This window comes from Cupressus sempervirens, chromosome 7 (genome assembly GCF_028749045.1).
Source record: "Cupressus sempervirens isolate cs-2001-9-10 chromosome 7, ASM2874904v1, whole genome shotgun sequence".
Taxonomy (NCBI): Eukaryota; Viridiplantae; Streptophyta; class Pinopsida; order Cupressales; family Cupressaceae; genus Cupressus; species Cupressus sempervirens.
In genome coordinates, this window is record NC_143124.1 from 745,788,400 (window position 1) to 745,812,249 (window position 23,850).

A 23,850-nucleotide genomic window follows, 5' to 3' on the forward strand; every position below is an offset into this window, starting at 1 on the left:
AAGGGGTCTACTAGACAAACTACAAGAGTGATGATGCCATTGAAAATACAAAGTTCGTTTGTCACAAAAGGATATGCTGAAATTATGTTATAGATTATGAAAAAGTTAAATTGAAACAAACACCAAGAATTGTAAATATGTAAAAGAAAAAATGAGCCTAGACTATTTTATATATGTCTATATGTTGATGATTTAATCCATGCAAGAATGTTAAATAGCATGAAGAATTAATGATGAAAGAGTTGAGACTACTAATTAAGGACTTATACAATATTTTCTTAGCATGGGTGCATGCTAATCTCATGGTAGATATTTATTCATATTATAAACATTAAAGAGCCTAAAATACATATTAAGTAGAAAGTAATGTAACAATCTATGTTTGTTTGTATGTTGGTGACTTAATCTATGCGAGAAGTTCAAACGAAATGAATAAAAAATTCACTAGGCAAAGATGAAAATTTTTGAGATTGCTGACTTGAGTATACAATATCTTCTTGGTGTCAAGGTATGCTAATCTCATGGTAAGATCTTTATTTGTCAAGCTAGGTATGTGCAGGATATGTTGAGGTAAAAAATGCTACATTGTAAAGGGAGCTAATGCACCAACTGCTCTTGGAGAAAATTTGGTGAAAGGAAATGCAATATAGAAGTATTGTTCAGAGATTAATGTATTTGATAGCTACAAGACCAAAAATCATGTTTGCAATATCATCAGTTTCAAGATATATGAGTGACTAACAAAAAGACATTTACAAGCCACAAAAAGAATATCAAGGTATGTTAAAGGAACAAAAGATCATGGAATCCATTATAATTCAGCTGAAGATCCAAATTTGTTAGACATCAAGCACATAAAGCTATTCTTTAATAAAATAGAAGTAGATTGATTGACTGAAGTTTAAGGAAGTAGGATAGAGTTACAAATACAGAGTATGTTGCAAGAGCAACACCACGTACATAGTACATGCGTATGTATGTACACACATACATAGATATGTACATACGTACATACATACTGTTAGTGAACAATTTTTCCTTCTCTTAAAATCCTAATCAATCACAAACTCTATCCCCTTAATTAGGAAAAGCAAACACACTAACAATTGAGCTTCTTTCTTAGCAAGCTCTTTGCATGTACAAGGTGCAGCTTCCTTACCTAAAAGATTATTCAATTAAATTTTATTATAAAAGAATGTTTTAAATGGCACATTTAACCAGAAAGCATAAGGCATTAACATTCAGTTTATCAATATGAAAAGAATGTGCAAATCAAAGAACTATCCACTACCGCTATAATAACAAGCCACAAGACTGAATATCATAATGATTGTAAAATCAACTCACACAATGACTTCTCCCTGTCACTTTGGATAGAAATACAATGAAATAAGAATTACCTTCACATATCATTCATTCCCACATGAAAATGAATTGCATGCATTTATGATACACAAGATCCAATATTCAGATAATGTCTTAATAGATCCAAGGCAAAAAAATTCAAAATATGCCTTTTGAAACCACAGAGAGTTGACTCTCTCATAGCCTTGAAAATATCCTTAAAAATCCTCGCACGACCAAGATTCAGTTTTCATAACTGACTCATGTAGGAGTCAAAAAACTACCTAGCTGCTTTAAACATGACATAAAACAAAACTATATCAAACTAAAGCAACCTTATTAGCTATTAAGTCCTCTATTTCTTATCTAGCTGCCAGCTGGAGCAGAGGTGTTGGTTTTTTGTTCCTAATCCGCAGCAAGACCTCCACCTGACTCTTTTCATTCTTTGTTCACAGCCATAAATCCAATTAGCTCCTTTTGTTGTGGAACTCCTATGTGTTCAAGCCGTAACTTCCATATCTCTTTCACCTTACAAATATATTCCAATTTTCTCTCGTGGGCCTCGAGATAATCTCTACATATGATTAACATTGAGTCGACCCTAGAGATAGTGGTGAAATCCTTGCTAGAGATTTCCTTGATCTCTTTCATGATCTTCATTTTATCTTGAAAAGAGGCTATTATTTTTTTGGCTCCCCAATCACGCTTTTCTTCATTTTCCATCAATCTGATATCAATACATTCGATATCGTTATCCAAGATTTCTGAGGCATTCTATTTCCTTGAGTAGCTCTAATGATTCATCCAAACCTTGTTTGATGACGACATTCCTCCATTCAAGGTTAGACCTAGCTACAAACAGGAGATGATTCTCAATACCAACAGTAGTTTTTTTAGTCGAGAACTTCACCACACCATAAGCCTATACTTCACTAATTTGTATGATGTACTCATCCCATTTGACCTTTTCTACATCCCAAGCATTGAGTTCAAATTCTAATGCACCAATTACCTTATCTACTTGCAGCTTAGTCTCAGTAAAACTTGTGATATAATTTACACCGTTAACCATTACCAAATCAATCCAATCATTGAACATCCTAGCTATTGCGTTGTCTCTTTTCATTTGATCTAGGAATTTCTAGTTAGCGGGGGAGGTAAAATCCACCACTGAGGTGGCATTTGGTAGAGCTAGGGCATCTGGATTTTGTCATCAACCTCATAGACTGCTTCATCTACCATTTATCCTTCCAGCCCTTCCATATTTTAGCAATTTTCTGTTTGTTGGCATTGAAAATATTCATATCAGCTACCCTTTTGCTAATCCAAGGTCGGTCCTTCAACAACATAATCCTGAGGTGTGATTTCATCTCGGCCTTTAGGATTAGCCGGCTTGTACACATCAGCAATCTAATGCACAGTTTTTTCATCCAGTTCAAGCATGGCTTCTACCTTTGGCTTCTTATTTTTAGGTGTCTTTCCCATATATTTGCTAACCATATCTTCCACAGGGACAGTTACAAGTACAATGTTACATTTCTTATTGATAGAAAGATCAAACCACTTTGGGTATTGGGATAACCTTTGATTTGCAAGGTTTGAAAGTCTGCATATTTCAATTAACATATACGTATCCAAGTAATACATAAGCAACTTCAACGGTTCACCCTGGAACCCACCAACCCTCAAATACGTGAACTTAGAAAATTGTATGAAGAAGCTACCATAAAATTGTAATTATTGAATGGCTTCTTCAGAGAGTCTCTTGCTTTCTTTTCCCGGTAACTCAAAAACAATTCTTGCAAGGAACGTGTCTTGTAGCCTTCTAAAAATTTATGTACTCTTCTTCTTTTGCTATAGAGGGTAATAATCATAAATGCCCATGTTTTCAGACAAAATCTGATGTGGCAACCCATCCCATTCTCTAGAACAAGCTAAAATGTAGAACAAATAGGAGGACAAGTAGTGGTTCCAAAAACTTACGAAAGTTCTTCGTGAAGCATGTTTGCGATAATTTCTACCCAATCAATATACTTGTCTTCATTTAGGATGGTTTGGATGAAGAAGTACATCCAATTATCCCATAAGAATGCATGTTGGTTTCCTTTCACCCTATTCAGCAAAATAATGATATCCTTTACTTCTGGGATCATATGTTCTTTGGTTATGGGACATGGTAGGCAGGAACCTCCTTTCTTAGGTTTTAATAGCCAATTCTTTACAATGGTACTATTGAAATCCTTGGTATTGGTAGTGAATTGGGATTAAGAAAGGTTTATAGTCCAATTTTCATAGACCTCTTTCGGTGGAATTCTAAGAGCACCCGTGACAGTAATATAATTCACGTAAACAAGATTTCACCATTATGGGTTCTAATACATCTTTATGTGGTGTCATACTTGTCTCAGTACTCAAGAACTAGCTCTAGACATAATGTGGCTTCCGGAAAACCACCAACCTATATTGAACCACTCATGACCACTCTGTTTGCGATAGACTCTAGTTGAGCATTTTCAAACCTTGCGATCACTTTCTCAATATTTCATCTACTAGTGCGGTGTCCCCTAGTTCTGGAAGGAAACTCGGTAAAGGTACAGGTTTCTTCTTTTTAGGCATTTTAGGGCGGGAAAAGGCCATGAGAATATTTGCAGAGTTCAAACTTGTAATTCACATAAGGGTACAGAGAGGAAAAACCAAAAAAGTTTCTAATTGGAGAAAAGAGAAAAATGAAAACAAGAAATTCAAGAAAGAGTTTCAGACTTGCTCGTGCTTTGGCTTTCGAGAAAACCACTGAGAAGAAATGCTACTTCACCACCTTTTCTTTTTCACTCCGGGAAAGACTGCAGGCAATTTATCGCAAACAAGCAATCATGGCTATTTAAAAGAAAAGGGTTTTATTTAAAATCAGGCCTAAGTGGCATGGTACTTTGAATAATAGGGGAAAGTACTGATTTGACAGCATGTCATAATCTTTAATGAATAGTTTAATCTCTTGCTCGTAGCAAATCTGTCCCACCACCACCTTTTCTAATTGTCATTAAATGCATGTCCTTACATCTTTTGCAGGAGCTATTCCAATCTCTCACATCACCATGTGTCTATCAACGGTTTTATCTATCTTGGAAATTGTAAACCTTGAACCACGAAGTTTAGGTTTGAAGATTCAACTTCCCTCGGCATAAAAATATAGGAGGGAGTATTCCGGAGACTAATACTTGAGTATACACACTTAATGAACCATGAACTCTGAACCATGAAAATGAAGTTCAAGGTTCAAGTTCAGTGCGGAACATTACCATCCAATACGCCTTAATGAAAATAAATGAGGTGACCTGCCTATAAGATTATACACGACTCAAGATGAACTTTGAACCTTGAACTTCGCAGTTTGACAGTTCAAGTTCATAAGGCAGCTGAGGTAACTGCATGGTGCAACATGAAAAGCAATAACAAGGGAGGACTGAATAATCTTTGGTTGACCTTGAACTTTGAACTTCGAACTGATGAGGCTCAAGTTCAAGGTTCAAGGACTAAGTGGAGACTTAGCGTTTTGAAAATTTAGGCAAAATTTGACAAGACCAAACATAGGTAACACATACATACTTATGTATGTACATACGTACTTGTATAAATGCATGCATACCTACATATGTACACATGCATGCATACATCCATACATGCATCCATGCATACATATATACATAGATATATATATGCAGCAGCAAATACGTTCATACACCACTATGTTAATGGGAAAGCAAAATAGCAAAATACATTAGCAATATATTAACATTTTAGTCCAAATGACAAAAAAATCCATCCTTTCTGGTATTTTAGTGGTCTGTTTTAGGGTCGGAAGATGGAATTGACCAAATTAGACAAAACAATAACCTTAAAAAGTCAAAAAAATGTCAATTTTTTACCCAAAGTCGGTCTGGGTTCTGCCACTAGGTTTCAAATTCACTTGAAATTCTGACCAGGTTCTGCAGACAGACTTTGGAGCGAATTTGGTCCCCTGCGGCAAAGTTTGCAGTAAATTTGTCAAAACTTTGAATTTGCTGTGAATCAAACCCAAGTTTGGGCCTACCAGAGGTGAATCTGGTGACTTAGATATTTGATGTTAGTGGTGGAAAAATACAATTAAATAAGAATCTATTATTTCATGTAAGAAACAGAACACATAATTGAACCACCATTACATAAGAGTTAGTACAAGACAAGAAAGTTGAAATTCGGTTTTAGATGTCAGAAGAATAATTGGTAAACATCTTGAGGAAAGGATGCAGGTAGACATTCAAATTGAAGACAAAGTTGCAAATGCAAGGATTTATCAGCAGAACACAAGTTACAGAAAAGCAAAAAAAAAAAGACACCAAACATAGCAGTAAAGGTGATTGTTAAAAAGTATAAACGTTCCCCTGCAATGTGTCCCACCCAAGAAAACCCAGATACCCTGTATGGGGGCATTTCTGAGACTTGGGGACTTGGGGGAAACATCCCCCCGGAACCACCAGCTCTGCCACTTTCGCCACCTCTGTCAGGGATGTTGCCAGATCACTTGCCATATGGCACATACCATTACATACTAATTACAACCTTTATCTTCAAAAAATTAGTTTAACATTTATGGGGCACTTTCAGAGGTTATAATGTAGATTTTGCCTTGAAGATTTCAATTCGCCTCAATCTATATATCAGTGCTGCCACCACACCACTGCCCACCACCATCCCCTTGCCATCTCCAACTTAGGCCCTTGGTCCTCTCGTCCCTAAAACCTGGCTCCACATCCCCCCATCAGAAAACTTTGTGGAACTATGAAAATTAAGCAACAAGATAGAGTTGGAAAAACAAAACAGATATGTCCTTTTAAAAGCAAAGCAGTGTTCAAAGTAGTCATCCATTGTTAGAAGAAGGGTGATTAGATGAAGATCGTTATTAGGATATATGGTGAGAAGATTTCGTGAGAGAGTAAGACGAAGAAGAAAGTTTAGTCTTTTGAAAGCTCCATTTTATGATGAAGTGAAGTAGGAGATAAATGTTATTTTGATTTCATTTAAGAAAAATAATTGTTCCTAATTAAATTAAAAAGCTTTTAGATCTTGTGGACAAAATTTACAGTTTAAAGTTTTATTTGTTTCTTGAGGTTTTAGTGCTACTGTTCCATACGAAACTTCCCAACATGTTACACATTCGGAATAACATAACATTACTTTTATATATATCTATGTGTGTGTGTATAGCATTCCTTTGTAAACCTTCCATTTGATGCATGTGAGGATAACCAACACAAACTCATATTTGGTTCTTAATTAGAAATAGATATATTGAGCTTTAATACTCATGACCAACTAAGAAAATAAAACACTTCAACAATTTCTAAAATCCCAGCACTGAGGTATATCAGTTTCTGATGCCATAACACATACTTGTAAGCTGCAATATCCCTTCAACCAGGGCACAATACAAAAGAAGCCTAATGTCCTCCAAACAAAGAAACCCACATGCCAAAAAATCATGTTAGAATAGCCTCACCTCAGTTTGGCTGAAAAGTCCACAAGCTTGATCAGTTTTGTCCATTAAGGCAGCTTCCTACATTCAAAACGACAGTATGCATATTGAATCACTTGAAATAATGACTGATGACAAGAATCCATTTCCCTTGTTTATACGAACTAAACACAATCAAATTCTACAGTATTAAAAGAATGCTGGTCTGCACAAAATAAATAGACAAGGGGGAAACTCAAAAAATGAGATATTACTTGCTTGCAAAGAAACCAAAGGGAGGCCACATCCTCTTTTGTAAAATTCAAGTTGTAGTGCTTCACCAATGAAGTTGAAACCTCTGCATAAACATCAACTAGTAAAGCCTCTATTGCAGGCTTACGCATCTTCTTAAAGTCCTGCAATATGTTACACCACTTCTTAAGCACACAAAATAAATTAGGTTTGAGCAACCATTCCCACCAAAGAATAAAATTAATAAGCTGATGGGAAAAAAGATGATAGCAATCCAGCCTGATAGAAGAAACACCAAATACAATCTAGGAGAAAAAATAGGCTCTTGCAGGATAAAGGTCCTGGCTTTAAAAGTTGATAAAAAGGAATTGCAAAACCCATACATAATTTGAAGACAAATCTTATGCATCAATTTTTCACACAAGAATCTATGTTTGAATTTTCTCCCCTGCTTTTGACCTAACATGTTTATCTTTAGTTTACCTTTTTCCATAATTATGATATAGGTCATTTAATATTGACTACTAATGTACCCAACAAAAAGTGCAACATTAGCTGTTATCCCTAGTTCAAATTCAAAGCTTCTTAAAAAACTGTAGAGATAAAATGATTTACATTGACTGGTAATTATGATAGGGAAAATCTTTCCAAAAAAAGGCAAGGAAAAAGAGCACTTGACAGTGGACACTGCATAAATATCTTTGTTCTATCATATCCAAGGATTTACTACTTCTAACTGCAAAAGGAACATATAAAGAACAGCATGCATTTGAAATGATCGTAAACTTTATTAAAGAAAAAACCACTAAAAATGCTATGATTCTGAATGACTATATTTTACCTTGTAAGTTTGGCATGTATCATGAAAACGCAAATGTATATCATTTGCTCGACTCTCACTTGTAACTGCAAATGCTCGTTGCTGACCTGGTCCTAGAGCTCCTTTTCCAGCAAAGAGACCCATGCCAAATGCCACTGCACTAGCCGAGGCTCGGGGTACCTACAGCTTATAAAATGTGCTTATACAAAAAAATTATAACTTGAGGAAATATCACTATGCTCAAAGTGTTGTAAGCAACATGTACTCAAGAACATCATCTATGTAATAATGTAACAGCTCCTTTTTGTCAAATATGATGGTATATCAAACAATCTGAGAAATCAAAGAGTATAAAATTTAAGTTCAAATAGCAACCTTCAGATATAGTTTGTTGTTGAGAAATGTGTAGTACATTTTGGATAAGAAATTAATAATTCGTAAATAAGTGATCCATCTTTGAGCGTTGTGCCACAATATGGTTAGTGCAGTAATTTCCTAAATAGCTGTCATTTGTAACATTGCAAATGCATCTAATGTGGAAGGCACAATGAGGAAATACATTTAATTTCAAAGGTCATTTAATATGCATTTGGCATGGGGCCACATAAGACAAGCCATCTTGGGAACTTGGGAACGAATTTGAGTTTATCATGGATGTCACAATAACTCTTGGGTGTAACAAGTCAAACTCAAGCATCCACCTTGGGAAGTATCACTTGGGTTCATTGACTAGAAAATTTAGTAAGGTTTCCATAGTAAATTTTCATATTGCTCTTGCCTATAGAAAGAGAACTTGGGATGGAGCTTGTATGGTGATTGTGAGTGAAGCTTGGTGTATGGAGAAGATAGTGGCCAAATTGCTTTATCATCTTGCCCTTTCATAGTCCAAATTCTCCCATTAACCATACAGTGCCTCAAGGGGTCCTTTGGTCCATTGCTTGTAAACTACGAAAACTATTGCTTTTTTACACTAAATCTTGCCATTTTCTTTTTTCTTTTATTTCATCAAAACCCGAGTACCCAAAATCTTCTTGCTAAAACTTTGATTTAGATTTTGAATGCTTCTCTCACACTTTCAACCACATACAAATCATCAACTCTTTTGTCAACTTGAACACCCTTGACTCCACTTCGTCTCAGTCAACTGACAACTTTTCAATGCCTCAAAGGTTACTCTTGTATCGTTTTTGAGGAACCTTACTTCGTCTCCCAACTTCCCTCGTCTACATAAGGTTGTCTTAACCTTTCAACTTGACTACGTTCTTGGGAAAGGATCCAACTTTGAAATCGTATAGTTGGTTTTTCCTTGAGAGTTTCTTGTAATCTTCTCCTTCTTTCCATTTTCTCAATGATCATTAAGATCACTCGATCTCATGTTTGTGACCTTGAAGCCTCTTGCCACCTTTATTAGTATCTAAGGGTATGAATCACTCAAATCTAACCAGATTCCTAATGAGGCAATGACACCACATATTTACTCCTATTTATCACACTTTTCAAAGACAATCATTTAGATATAGTAGAAAAGTACGAGTATCTAGGGATCAACTTAAACAACAAACTTGAGAAACATGTAGATAAAATAAGATATGATAATAATATTAATGTCCAACAAAAAACCAAAGAGGTTTACGGGACTGAGGATACAAACAAAAGAGCTAGCAGCCGCAGGATCACCAAAAGGTGACAGAAAAGAAACAACAAAACAAGAAACAAGACCAAACACCAAGTAAGGACTAAGAATCCTTCCTGGGTACAAAGTAATCAGTCATAGAAGGATATAACCATGGACGATAGATCGTCACTGAGATCCGCTGGAGGAGTGCTGCTATCTAGAAAGACCGGTTCAATGTCTGACCGATCTAGAAGGAGTAATGTTGGAAGACCTTTTCATGCCCTATGACTGAGATAAGGGGGAGAAAAAGGCGGTGATGAGCTGATCTAAAGTGTGGTTTTGAGATGTGGCTGACTAAAGGGTATGCTCACGAAGCTGGGTGGCCTCCCGAAGATAAAGTGCACGACACCACTGATCCTCATAGCTGAGGAACTCGGACAGAGAGAAACAATCTCTGAAAAGACAATAGTATCTCCCCCTAATCTCATAGTAGATAGGGCAACGAAATAAGAAATGAGTCTCTGTCTCAACCTCAGCCAATGTACACAATCTCCAAACACGATCCTCTCTGTCCAAATGGTGATCAATGTGGACCTGAAGATGATGATAACCAACTTTGAAGGACCCCAAGGAGAATCAAAGAGCGTGAAACCAACGCCGATAGAGATACCTAGGACGCACAATAATACCATTCTGAATCTCAAGAAAATGCTTTGCATAAAATGCCATCTTAGGGTGTAATCCACCAGGAGGATTAGACCAAGTACTGATAATATACTACCTATAAATATCCTATCTAACATACTCATTCAACACCTGCCGAAAGGGGAGGAGATGAGTAGGAGCATCCAGTGAGAACTGGTATGGAGGAAGTCAATCAATATCAATCCAGATCGAACCCAACAAAGAGGTGGCCAGAGCATACCAACAGCGAGATCTCGTGCTAGTATTGGATCCCGTAATCTGAACCGAAGACCAATATGCCAAATGAGAGTATCTATGATGGTCAACATCAGAACCCATGAAACCACAAAGCTAATGAAGAAACCAGATCAAGTCAAAAATGGTCGCAAGTCTGAAAGGATGAGCACCAAACTCGGCTAGGGCAATACTGTGAGGGGTGAATCTATGACATCTAATGATGTGTCGTAAAAACGACGTCTGAACACGCTCAATAGAAACCCAATCCGAAGCAAGAAGAGAAGGTCCCCAAACCACTGAACCATAAAGAACAGTCGATCTAACCAAGGAGTCTAAAAGGGAAAACTTGGACAAAATGTCCTGAAAATGATGTCTAAAGCACTGTCGCTCAATCATGACTAGAGACCCCATTCCCTTACTAATTTTGGATTGAATAGTCGATCTCAAACTGAAGCGAGGTCCCAAAAACTTAACTCCGAGATACATATATGAAGAAGTGATCTCAACCTCTTGTCCCTAGAAAAAGAAATGAAGATGAGAGGTCTTTAAGCAATTAAAGATCATAACCTAAGTCTTAGCCAAATTGACCACAAGTTGATGCTGAGTCTTAGCCAAAAAGAATTCATGGAGGTTGGAAAGTGCTATATTCCTTAAAAAATAGATGCAAGAATGCAGGTTATGGGATTGGAAATCCAAGAAGGTGTTTTTTTTGTAATGCCCTCTAACCCTAACATGTAATTTGGAGTACTAAGGGATGTAATTAGAGTACTAGGTTTATCTTGAAGGTATATTTTCATCTAAGTGCTTGAGTGTAAATATTGTCTTGTAATCTAGCTGACAGTGGTATATGTAAGCTTGTAAGATACCTCTACCAAGTGGAGAGATACTAAAAGATCGTGCTTGATAAAATATTTCTAATTAGGGCATCGAATATTACTTGGCAAAAAAAATATCTATTGTGATCTGTGATAATCCCCTATCTACATGACGATCTTCTTGTAAAATCTATTTTGATGATAATATCTATTGTGTTTGGATTTGGATGAATCTTGCGATTTGATTATTATCAATGAAATGAATATCAACTAGATAATACCCTTTTATTATTTTGGAACATCTTAATCATTTAGTATGTAAGTTAATAACGATCAGTTTCTTTGATTAGTGCATATATTTGATTATGATTTTGGTCTAACCCTTCTAACCCATCATGTTATATATATATATATATATATATATATATATATATATATATATATATAAATAATTTATTTTTTATTTTTTTTAGCTTGGCATGTTTTCCGGATGAAGGCAAGCTATCGTAGTCACTCATGCGGGAGATCTACGCAATGTCACAATCCTCGCTACTTGTTTTCATATATATGTGTGAGTGTGTGTGTGTATTTTTTGATTGTCTCAGTGATGCAAATTTGCAAGTACTAGGCATCAACTCCACCTAGCTACATAGGTTTGAGCATACCTTTAAAATCTTCAAAAGTTGTTGTTGTGGAGGCAATGTCAAGGTCCCCTCAAGTAACTCCTTTTGGCATAGGTTTTCTTTTTAACTAGTTGTCTTTCTTTTCTTAGACTTGGTGACTTTACACTTTTATTATTTCCGTTGTACGATTTGATTAATCATTTGATTTATTTCTACTCCATGGGATGATTCTCAGATGATCTTTGCTATGTTATGTTTGAGGGTTTCATGTTTTGTCTAGAGTTTGGCTTGGATGACCTTGTTTGATGTTTTAGTTTCTCTATGTGTTTTATAGTTAAGTGTTATGGCTTCTTTGGATGATTAGGTATATTTTGAGGCATGTGATTTTATTCTATTTGAGTGTTATATAATATAGTAAGTATAAATACATAATAATATTCATGAGGTGATTTATTACTTCATAATCATATAGATGTATGTCAAATACATCTATCTATCTATATATATGGGTACATACACATGCATGTGTATACATATAATTTATATGTGATTATATTTGCATGATTATGGACATTGCTTATAGTGTATATTTTGGAGCTAAGGTAAAGTATACAATTGTTAATAAATAAATATTACTTAATGTGAGGTATGATATGCATAATTACTTGTTATTAATAATATGAATACGTTACATATTATTCATATCTTCCATGCTACATATTATACATATATATATATATATATATATATATATATATATATATATATAAGTATTCATTATAGTTATATTTATGTACTATATAGTTGTGAGTTTATAATTATGTTATGTTACTTAATTATGCCCTTTAGTTAAGAGTTAATTGGGGGTTGGTTACCTTTGGGAAATCTATTTATATGGATTATTTTTCTTTATTTTGCAGGGAGAGGGAGCTGAAACCTTGGGGAGAGCTTCATTGTAGTTTTCATGGATGTTTTTGGAGAAAAAAAGTAAGATTTGTGAGGAAGGGATTTAGAGCATAATTCCTGAAGGATTCATGAGTTTCTTCATTTTGGGGGTGAGAGTCAAATATGAGAGTTTGAAGTATTGAGAGGGGCATGTCTTGCTATGTAATTAGTTCTTCTTCCATGAATATCAGATTGGTCTTCCTCTCTATGTCCCATTCCTCCTTCGGTTGAATCTTCGTAGGACGTCAGGCATGGATTGGATTTCTTGATTGCATTATTTATCTTATATGGATCTATTTATATGTTCTCATTATATATGATATATTTACTTTCCATTCCTAGAGTTATTTAAAAGTTTTGAACTCTTTTTGTGAAAATTATTGTGTGTTTTCCTAGGGTTTATAGCAACTTGTTTTTGGAGATTAGTTATTTGAACAGTTTAAATTGAGACTAAGGTTCTTCTTGGTCTATTTTATGGAAGGGAAATTTAGAGATCACAAATGAGTATCTCTCAGATTTTATTTTTAGGGTCGAATTAATGCCCTAATCTGCACATTTTGTCAAACTTAATTTGTCTATTTTGGGTTTCAATTTTTCAGTCAAGTTTATCTGAATGGTACGAATTGTAAACATGTAAAGCTTTGAATTTGATATCAGAGATGGCCCTATATCTTATCTTTTTGTCACTGGTTTGATGGATTTTGTTATGTTTTGTGAAAGTTACAACCATTTTTATGAAGATGGGTTTGAACCCTAACTAGAGTTCTCTATTTTAGAACATAAGCCATAACTTTCATCCCCGCCGATGGATCTTCATATAAATTTAAAGGAAAGTATACAGAGATGTTTACTTAATTCTCATTGAATTTATTGGCTTGATTATATGTTTTGTGAAAGATATGGGTTATTGTCCGCTGATGGTTTTTCTTGGCATTTAACCATTGTTTCAAATAAACCATTTTTTAAAGTTGTCGAGTGTTAGAGAGTTATAGATTACCAGAGGCTTTTAAGGTCTTATTTTTTATTCATTTGAGCCTTCAATATACTTAATATGGTTATGATATCATATATAGATCATTTTGATTCATTCTCATGAGTTTTGAAGGCTAGATTAGGACTGGGATTGTCCAATGCACTATGGGCAACTAGAGGTTTCCTAAACCCAATCAACTGATGCTCTAATGTTATTGTGGAATGTTTTGTCATTATTATGTATTTTCAAATGATTTAATGAGTTTTTCTTAAGAGTAGGGTAAATTAGGTGCCCTAGGTGAGTGGTTCACCATAGGTGCTAGGACCTAGAAGTGGTTGCTAGAGGATCCTATGAAGTAGAAGACCAAGGCCCTAAGTAAGCTGGCTTCTACATGTGAGCTCGGTAATCAAGTGAAAACATTAATAATAAACTAGATATTGGGGGGACAAAGATAAGATGGTTAAGAGGTTGCATATGCCATGTTAGAGTATTGGGATCATATGTCATTTTGTAGAAGTTTTGGGTGTGGCAGGGAGACAATGGCTTAGGAGGTTGATCCTAACATTTGAGGGATATGCGATGACACTCACCTAGTTAGTATCCTTAGATCCCTCACTCTTGACATTGTTTCCTTTGGTAGTCCTTTTTGCTTTCTTTCTTTTTTGTTATAACCTTGTTGTGCTTTATTTTGGGAAGGCATCTACCATCTTAGGAATATCCTAGCTGTCACCTATTATGTGGACTTTGGTTTCTATCTCCTAGCTCAAGGGAGTGGGCCATTTTGCTTCCACGTGGTTGGGTGGTTAATTGTATTGAGGTACTATTCGTGGTCTCGTGGATAATCCTTAATCATGTTCATGTAAATATAATCTCCTAAATGAAGTCGTAAGAATATGGCATAATGATGTAAATTGGTGTAATTCAGTTTTACAACAATGCAATAGGGAATAGGGATAACTTCAAGAAACCTCTCCCAAGAAAAATATGTAAAATGTTGGCAAATTCAACATTAAATGTGCACGAAAAGTTTCTAATCGAGGGCAATTTTTTTGTTCGAGGCAAGGGAGAAAATTGTTTTCTATTGGTGAAATTTTCCTTTCTGTATCAAAATTTAATAATAATTGTGGCGAATTAACTTTTATTATTTGGTATGCAAATAAATGTAAGCGATTTTTTTTGTTGGTCATAAACATTTTTGTAATGTAAGAGGCGAATTAATTGTTTCATATAGCGTAAAATATTAATATACTTGGCTAATCTGTTAGTTGCTACAGAGAGATTATTTAATTTTTTGGTGAATTTATAGTGTCACAGGTGGTCCATGGCCCACATGTCCATTAAGATTCAATTAATAATGTGTCCTTTTTTATTGCCAACTTGGTCGTCATCACTTTTTATGTTATCATTTTTATGGTGAAAGGAATTGATCTAGACCGTTGATGTAAGATAGATCAATGGCCTCAACTCTATTTTGGGCCTAATTTTAAACGTCATAACATAAAGTCTAATTCTTCCCAAAATTAGGACACGTATCCCAAAGCCCAAAATATAGAATAGTTGGCTAAATGAGGGTAGTTGGAGACACACGTCGATAAAATGGTAGGTGATGCTCAACCCCAAGGAAAATATTATTTTATTCTAAGGGCGAAATACCATTGTCCAAAAAGAAAACATTAGGGAAAGGTTGGCGAAAGTTTTTAAATAACTATGTCCTAAATCTAGATTGCATTGGCAATTGGATCGAGATTTGGGATCAATCATGAGTAAACTAATGAGTGATTAGCCTAGTATTTGGACCCAAATTATTTAATATCTCGGCAACGTGGTTGACCCCATATGTAGATTTTATTCACCAAATTGTGATTTCCCAAAGAGGCAGAATAGCCAATTGGCGAAGATTCACCACTAAAACAATCATTGATAGAGAAAGGGTATCTCTAACAGAAAGGAAAGGGAAAAGTGAACATATTGTATTGTTTTAAAGCATTTAAAAGATGTTATTTCCATAATAGTATTTGTTTAAGTACCTTTTATATTGATGGATAAAGGGCAAATGAACCTAGGAATAGTTGTGCTATATTTTATGTAAGTGAATGATAGAAAGGAAAGAAAATATCATCTTTTAACTAAATTTTCAAGGTAAGTACTACAAATGATAACTTGTAGAAATAAGACTTTTAATCAACGGGTAGTTATGATGCAATGGATGGAAACACTAACTTGGTTATATTGAGCAATGAATGGTTTATGTTTACTTAATGCATTTGAAATGAATGTAGAGTAATAAGAGAATGCATTCATCTCTACCTTAATGTCTAAATAAAACTAATATTAAGTGTAGACTAGTAGAGGTTATGAATTCAGTGATTAGTTTTCAAGTTGTGGTTTGATTTGATAATTCAAATAATAATAGTCAATTTACTTAGGTTTAAATAAGACATGAACTTGAAATGATTGTAGATTAATAAGGATCAAAATTCAATGTATATCTTTACAAATGTAAATATGTTTGATGATGTTTCTTTAGTAGCGATGTTAGGGAACCTATAAGGACTTAGATTGTTAGTAATCTCACACTTGAGTTTTGTAAACAAGTGTTTGTTTCTGTCTAGAAATGATGCATATCTCATCGATAAAAAAATTACTTTCACTTTTAGTACTTTGATGGCTCATTCTCTCTGCTTCCTTGGCGGGCCGTTACATTTTAAGTGTGTTGGTTACTCTGGTGATTCTTGTACTAATGTGAGATTCGGGGCAGCAATATGTCAGATCAAAGATGGAGGCAAGTAGAGACCGTCCCAAAATATTTAATCATCAACAACCTCAAAATTAAAATTGTTGTCTCCTATGAAATCTTATTGGTGAAAACAGAAATATTTCCTTTAGAGTCTTTGGAAATGGTTTGGTTGTTAAGCTATCTAAAAAAAACTCAAGATATGGAAAAACATTGTTGGCCTAAATTGATCATGGAGGAAAGACTAGACAGAAGAAAGAACATGTGGATGAAGCAAAACATCAAATGGATACAAAAATGAAATGTTAATATGCATGAATGTCCAAATAACTGTTAAGGATTAGATCTAAGATAAAGATCTGACTTACAGACAAAACTGATTTTAATTACTATTCAAGCAATTCTGAAATTGTATAAATTCCACACTGTATATACAGTGAGAATTTCTTAATAAATTTACAGTCCTAAAAATATCTGATTATGTGTGTGTGTGTAGCCGACTACAAATACTCAAATGCTAGTTGTGATTGATTGTTTCTCTGCAGTGATCAGACATGATATAAATATATAAGAGGCCATCCTTTACGTAGAGTCATGACCCTACGTGGAAGTTGACTTAACATATTAATCATGCCTCTCCGCTAATTCCAGTAGTTTAGACTTTAACAATGCAAATGATATTATATCATGTCCGACGGTAATATACCAACCTATAATATCGAGTGGTAATGTGATGACATGCTGCTACAGACATGAAATGATTCAATGGTAATAACCAAACAAAGACACCGTTTTAGACAAGGGATCAATCGGTGATAGCAGTATAAACAACACTTAAGTCTTGATCAATTCTGATTTGTGTTTAGGAGATGAGCAGTAACTTTAATTAAGCAGATATGATTATATGCATGTGTGATTATATCAATCAGAATTATATCTGACTGATGTTACATCTTCAACACTCCCTTGGAGGATATAACCAACACAACCATATCATTATATGGCAATCAGAATTCGTAGTATCATTTAAGAGATATACATCAATCTCATTTTCTCTTGTCATGAGTATTAGAATCAACACAAAGATGCCTATCAATAAGAATATCACATTATATCATATCCTAGAAGGACATGAGTTATCTGATTTCTGGCACACTCTGGGACAATAACTGAATGTAGTCTTATTAGATAACAACCTTGCTCTTAGGAGAAATAACCTAGTCTCCATCACGACTAGTATCACAATCTTTGGCATACTTCGGGACATCAACTTAATGTAGTCTATCATGATATATTAATTGTCATGATCTCTGACACATTTTGGGACAACAATTTAATGTAGTCTATCATGACTATAGATCAAGGGCTCAGAAACAACAAATGTAGTATCATGATCTCTGGCACATATGGGACATCAACTTAATGTAGTCTATCATGGCACGTTTTGTTATCATGATCTCGGCACATTCTAGGCCAACTTAATATAGTTTATCATGGTAACTGGTCAAGCTATTGCTAAGATCGTTACCTTACAATAGCAATCTTACAAATATATCATATTAACACAGGGACACGTCCCTGCCTTTTTGGGGGCCGCACCCGAGATGGGGTGCACCCAAGACGGGGGGTGTTCACTGCCCCCACATCCCCAGCGACACCAACAAATCAGCGGCGGGAGGGGGACATCCCTGCGTCCCCTTTAGGGATGTGGGGAACAGGGATGCGTCTCTCGACCCAGCTAGGGACGACCCATTGTCCCCTACTTTTTGTCATCAAAAAGTGCAAAAAACAAAAATTTAAAAGGTTTGTAATAACATTTTTTAATGTTTGCTAACCCAAGGATATGTCGTGCCCATCTAGAAGAGGAAATCCCATTAAATCTCTTTGTTTTCTCATTTCTATTCATTCCATGGTTTTCTAATTTTTGCAATAGCAGCAAGAAGAAGAGTGAAGAGCTCATAGAAGGGTAATTATTTGAGTGAAGAGAGTGTGTAGAAGGCAAAAAGTAGTAAGATGGAGCAAGAAGAATAGGAGAAGCAATATTTTTCCGCTTGTTCAAGAGATTTGTGAAGCAAAAAGTAGGGTTTTTCATGGTTTTTTAATGTTATTTTCTGACTTTTCAAGTCAAGATCATTGTTTTTTGTTCCTAGTGTGTAGCTTTTAGTTCTTAGTTGAATTCCATTCTAGATTTTAGTAGATGTTTCTTGTTGCATTTCCAAATTTTTGTTTCTTAAATTTTACCTTAAAAAATAGTGATTTTGAAGAAGGGCATAGACTGAAAGCATGTATTTATTTTATAGTTTTTTCATTTTGTGAAATGCACTATGAAAATGAGCTCCCAAGGTCATGACTCGAGTGGGTCAAACCACAGTGATGGATTTAAAGGCCCATTCTCATAGCAACCAAGAAGATTATAACCATGAGGCTGAGCATAATGAAGAGAATGAAGAAACAGATTCAGAATCAACAAATAATTGACCACACGATCAACTAGCTACAGATTGCCCATCCACTCTTTTGGCAAAGTGGGCTAGGGGTAGTTGTGACTCTAAATCTCCTCTCAGACAGTTTGCAACAAGGATAACTGCGCAAACAGCTACAGGTGGTGGTACAAGGAAGTGGAAATGTAACATTTGTACGACAGAATGGTTTGGGAGCATCACTAGAGTAAATGCACATTTCCTCTTTTGGACAAGAAAGAGTTGGGTACATGCAATTTTTTTATGAAATCGAATATTTGCATTGCAAAATTGAGTTCACTAATCATTGAGGTGTTCCGGATGACTTGGGCATTGAGGTACCTACCACCTTGACTAGTAGGCAACAGGTTCAGAGTCTTTAGCAGGCTTATGAGGAGGGGTAGCCAGGTTTTTCTACTCCTAGTTCTAGGGGTAGACCAAAGCAAATACCTATGGCTACATCATTTGCAAGGGCACCTTCAGATCCTTCTTCTACATCTAGTGCTATGCCTGAAGGACAGTCCAGCAAGGGGAAATGAAAGGTGTCATCTAAAAGTAATCTCATTGCTGATTTATTTGATAACTGCCTGAGAGATGAGATAGAGAAGGCCATTGGTAGATTTCTTTTTTCCAAAAACAAACTTCTTCATGTGACATGGTCTTCTTATTATAAGGAGATAATGTAGTTGGTGGCAAGGGGAGGAGTACCGTCATTTGTGGCACCAGGTGAGCACAAATTGCAAAATACAATATTGGATTAAAAATATTCCAAGATTGTTTCAGAGAAGGATAACTTGAGGCCTGTTTAGAGTATGGTTGCAACATCATCGTGGATGGGTGGACGAACAGTAGGAACTCTTCACTCATCAATATCATCATTACATGCACAGAAGGGCCATTTTTACTCAGGGCTATTGATTGTTCGGGGCATCGAAAGGATGCTGATTTTCAGATTCATCTACTTCGGGATGCTATTGGGGAGGTTGGGCCACAAAATGTGGTCCAAGTAGTGACAGATGCGGCACTTGTGTGTAGAGCTATAGGGAGACTTGTTGAGACAGGTTACAGACATATTTGGTGAACTCCATGTTGTGTGCATACCATGAACAATGCACTAAAGGACATGGGAAAGATTCCCTGGATTAAGGGAGTAGTTAGCAATGCTAGAGATGTGCATATGTTTATCAGCAATCACCACACATCACATGCCCTTTTTGGGAGTTTTGCAAGGAAGGAGTTCTTGAAACCAGCTGAGACCCAATATGCATCCTACTTCATTCTTTTAGAGAGAATGATTGAGTTGCAGGAGCCATTGCAACTCATGGTTATGACGAATGAGTGGAATAGGTAGGATGAGTCGAGGACAGAGCAAGGGCTGAGAGTGAAGGAGATAGTGAAGAGCGATGTATCTTGCAGTGATGCAGAACACATTGTCTCTTTCATCACTTCAATTTTCCAGGTCATCAAATATGGGAATGCGGATGCAGCTACTCTTGGAGAGGTGTACAAGTGCATTGATGCTATGCTTGGCCAAATGAGGACAGTTGTGCGAGAAAGGGACCTGAGTTTAGCATTTTACACTGCGCACATTCGGCTTATTATTCAGCATATGGGACAGCCTAAACACTTCCTTACATATGGTTGCTTATGCATTGAATCCAAAGTGGTACATGCCTAGGCCTGGGAGAGTTACACCACTGAATGATGATGAGATAATCTATTATCAATTTCTAATTTAGTACACATGCACTTGAAAGTTAAAAGTTAGTACACTTGCATGTACCAATATTTAATTTATTAACTTACTAATTTTAAAATTTGAATTTCAGGTGAAGGAAGGATTCTTCAACTGCATTGATAGGATGTATGACATTGAGATAGCAGGGAAGGTTCGCACTGAGTGGACCAAATTTGCTACTCTTAGAGCCTATCCAGCTAGAGCAAAGGCCGACATAAAAACAATGGTAGAAGAGGATCCTATTTTGTGGTGGAATTGTCATGGACCCAAATCAACAACTACCACACTAGCCATCAATCTCCTATCTCATGTTTCATGTTCTTCAACTTTAGAACCTTTACTTTTCACTTTTAAATTTCAATTTCACTTTTACTTTAGTCTTTTATTCATGAATTTCAATTTTAGTTTTCTGATTCTCATACTAGTTATGATGTTATCTTCGGTATCTCATTCTTCAGCTTCTAAGAGGAACTAGTCTACTTATAGCTTCATCCAGTCTCTTAAGAGGAATAGACTTACCTCTGAGAAAGCAGAGAAGCTAGTGGTTGTACATTGTGCCTTATGTATCAAAGATCACAAGACACATGTACAACGAGAGCCCTGTAGCACGATGGGATGTAGAGCCAGAGGAGCCCTCACAAGTTGATGAGGATGCAGATACTTTTGATGCGAGTTTGGCTGGTATTCCTCTCACGGTTCTTACCCTTGAAGAGGTCAAGAGTTCGGAGGATGAGTTTATTGAGCCTAAGCCTCAGGTTGACATGGATGATTAGAGGCCTCAGACAACTCTCTATTACATTTTGGTGGCCCTTGGGCCTTTAGTACTTGTCGTTTTGTCTTTTGATTTTGTAGTTTGTACTTGAGACTTATATATTATCATATTTGTCATATGAAGTTTGAATCATTGAACATTGAACATTGTGATCATATCATGGTTGTTGATATTTTATGTAATTAAGTTTATGATGCCATTGAATGATTGATGAGATAATGATGCTCATACTTTGATGCCATTTGAATCTTCAATCTTTGATTATTTTAATTTAAGTTATTTGATACAAGTTAGAACTTAGAACTTAGATCTCTTTCATTGTTCATTGTACATTGGACATTGTAAAACTAAAATAGCAATAGCAGTCTTGATGAACTTATACTCCATATTTATGTCTTCTATTGTTACACATCTTTTCATAATTAGTATTTTAAGTATCATATGTATAGTATATACTATATAAACCTCGTCCCCCCCTCCCTCCCCCGTCCCAAAAACTTGTGCCCCCATCCCCCAGGCTAGTGTAACTATGAAATATATCAAATGAAAGATCGTCGCCTTTCATGACATAGTCCTCATATGCAACACTGTAAGTCTTTTAACATTTAAAATATAAATGAATATATATTAAATCTAAAAATGACTTAGACTCAATCTCAGGAATTACAATTACATTTTAGTGATTCCAAGTTCACCTCTAAAGTACTACACTTTCAACTTTGCAAGAGGTTTAGTAAATATGTCAACATTTTTCTCTTCAGTGTTGATATATACGAACTTGATGGCATTCCTATCTACCAATATCTCTGATGTAGTTGTAGGGAATTTCTATGTGTTTGGATCTGTTATGGAAAACTGGATTTTCTGACAGTTTAATGCAGCTTTGATTATCATAGTGTGTAACAATAGGATTCAAGAACTTCCCAAATAGTCCAAACAGTAACTTTCTTAACCATACTCTTCCCAAGCTTCCTATTGAACCAAGATATCTTAGCAGACCTGAAGCTTAAACAACATCCTGCAGTACTTTTATAATAAATGGAACTATCAACCCAGTCCAAATCTGAATACCCTTGAAGTTGAATTTCAACATTGTCATATTTTAGACCAAGTCCAAAGGTTCCACGTATCTTAGAATGTGTTTGGCTGCCATAAGATGAATTTTCTTAGGTTCACACATGAATTGACTCAATGCATTTGTTGCACAACAAATATCAAGAGTATTCCCCAAATACATTAAAGATCCAATTATCTATCTATAGTAAGTGAAATCTGTAGGCTCAGATTCAAATGCATCATTTTTAAGTTTATGAAGATTTGCCTCTATCGGTGTGGATAATGGTTTACAGTCCATCATCCCAAATTTGGTCAAGATGTCAATAGTATATTTTCCTTGATTTACGAAAATGTAGTTCTCCTTTTCTCATACTACTAGACCCAAAAAATGGTGCAGAAGACTAAAATTTTTCATATCAAATTCAGCCACAAGATCCTGTTTGCGTTTTATAATGAGATTATCTTCCCCTATTATCAATAAGTCATCAACATAGAGAACAAGTATTAACATGTCACCCTCTGATATTTTGAAGTACATATTAGGATATGCTTCATTTTTGGAATTTCCTAGTTTGGTAAGGTAATTGTCTATCCTTTCATACCATACTTTGGGGGCTTGCTTAAGGCCGTAGGGAGCTTTCTTTAGTTTACACACACAGGAATTTTTGTCACTAGTGGAAAATCCTTCTGCCTGTTCTAGATATACTTCTTCATCAATAACACCATTTAGAAAGGCAGCATTTACATCCAATTGATGTATCTTCCATCCTTTGGATACTACAATAGCAATAATGGTTCTCATAGAGTTATATCAAGCAACAGGAGAAAATGTCTCTTCATAGTCAATTCCATCCTTTTGAAAAAAAAAACCCTGGCAACAAATCTGACTTTGTGTTTTTCAATACTATCATCTGGTGCATGTTTGATTTTGAATAATCATTTTGAGAAGAGAACTGGTTTGTCCTTAGTTCTAGGTATGATATCCCAAACATCATTTTTTAATATAGATCGGTATTCCTCAATCATAGGTATGATATCCCAAAAATCATTTTTCTAATATAGATTGGTATTTCTCAATCATCGCATATTTCCAAGCTTGACATATTAAGGCCTCTTCAACAGTTGACAGTTTAGATTTGATGAGTTCAGTTATAAAAGCAACATAGCATGAATGACTTCTTGTTTTCTTACTTTCTCTAAAACTTTTCTCTGATATTACGTTATTTTCTTCAATCATCTTCCTTGCCCATAGAGGCCTTTTCTTGTTACTAGGGATTTCAACATTTTCAGTATTA

General features: G+C 35.4%; 1 protein-coding gene across 1 annotated transcript in view; it reads right to left on the bottom strand.

Moving 5' to 3' along the window:
* LOC149549419 (histidine acid phosphatase family protein) overlaps window positions 1–23,850 on the bottom strand; it is a 103,200-nt gene that overhangs the window by 29,466 nt on the left and 49,884 nt on the right. The window contains exons 4-6 of the mRNA XM_089792799.1: window positions 7,926–8,084; window positions 7,108–7,248; window positions 6,878–6,934 (exon numbers count right to left, since the gene is read on the bottom strand). Coding sequence (XP_089648925.1) covers window positions 6,878–6,934; window positions 7,108–7,248; window positions 7,926–8,084 — 357 coding nt within the window. The remainder of the gene's footprint in view (window positions 1–6,877; window positions 6,935–7,107; window positions 7,249–7,925; window positions 8,085–23,850) is intronic.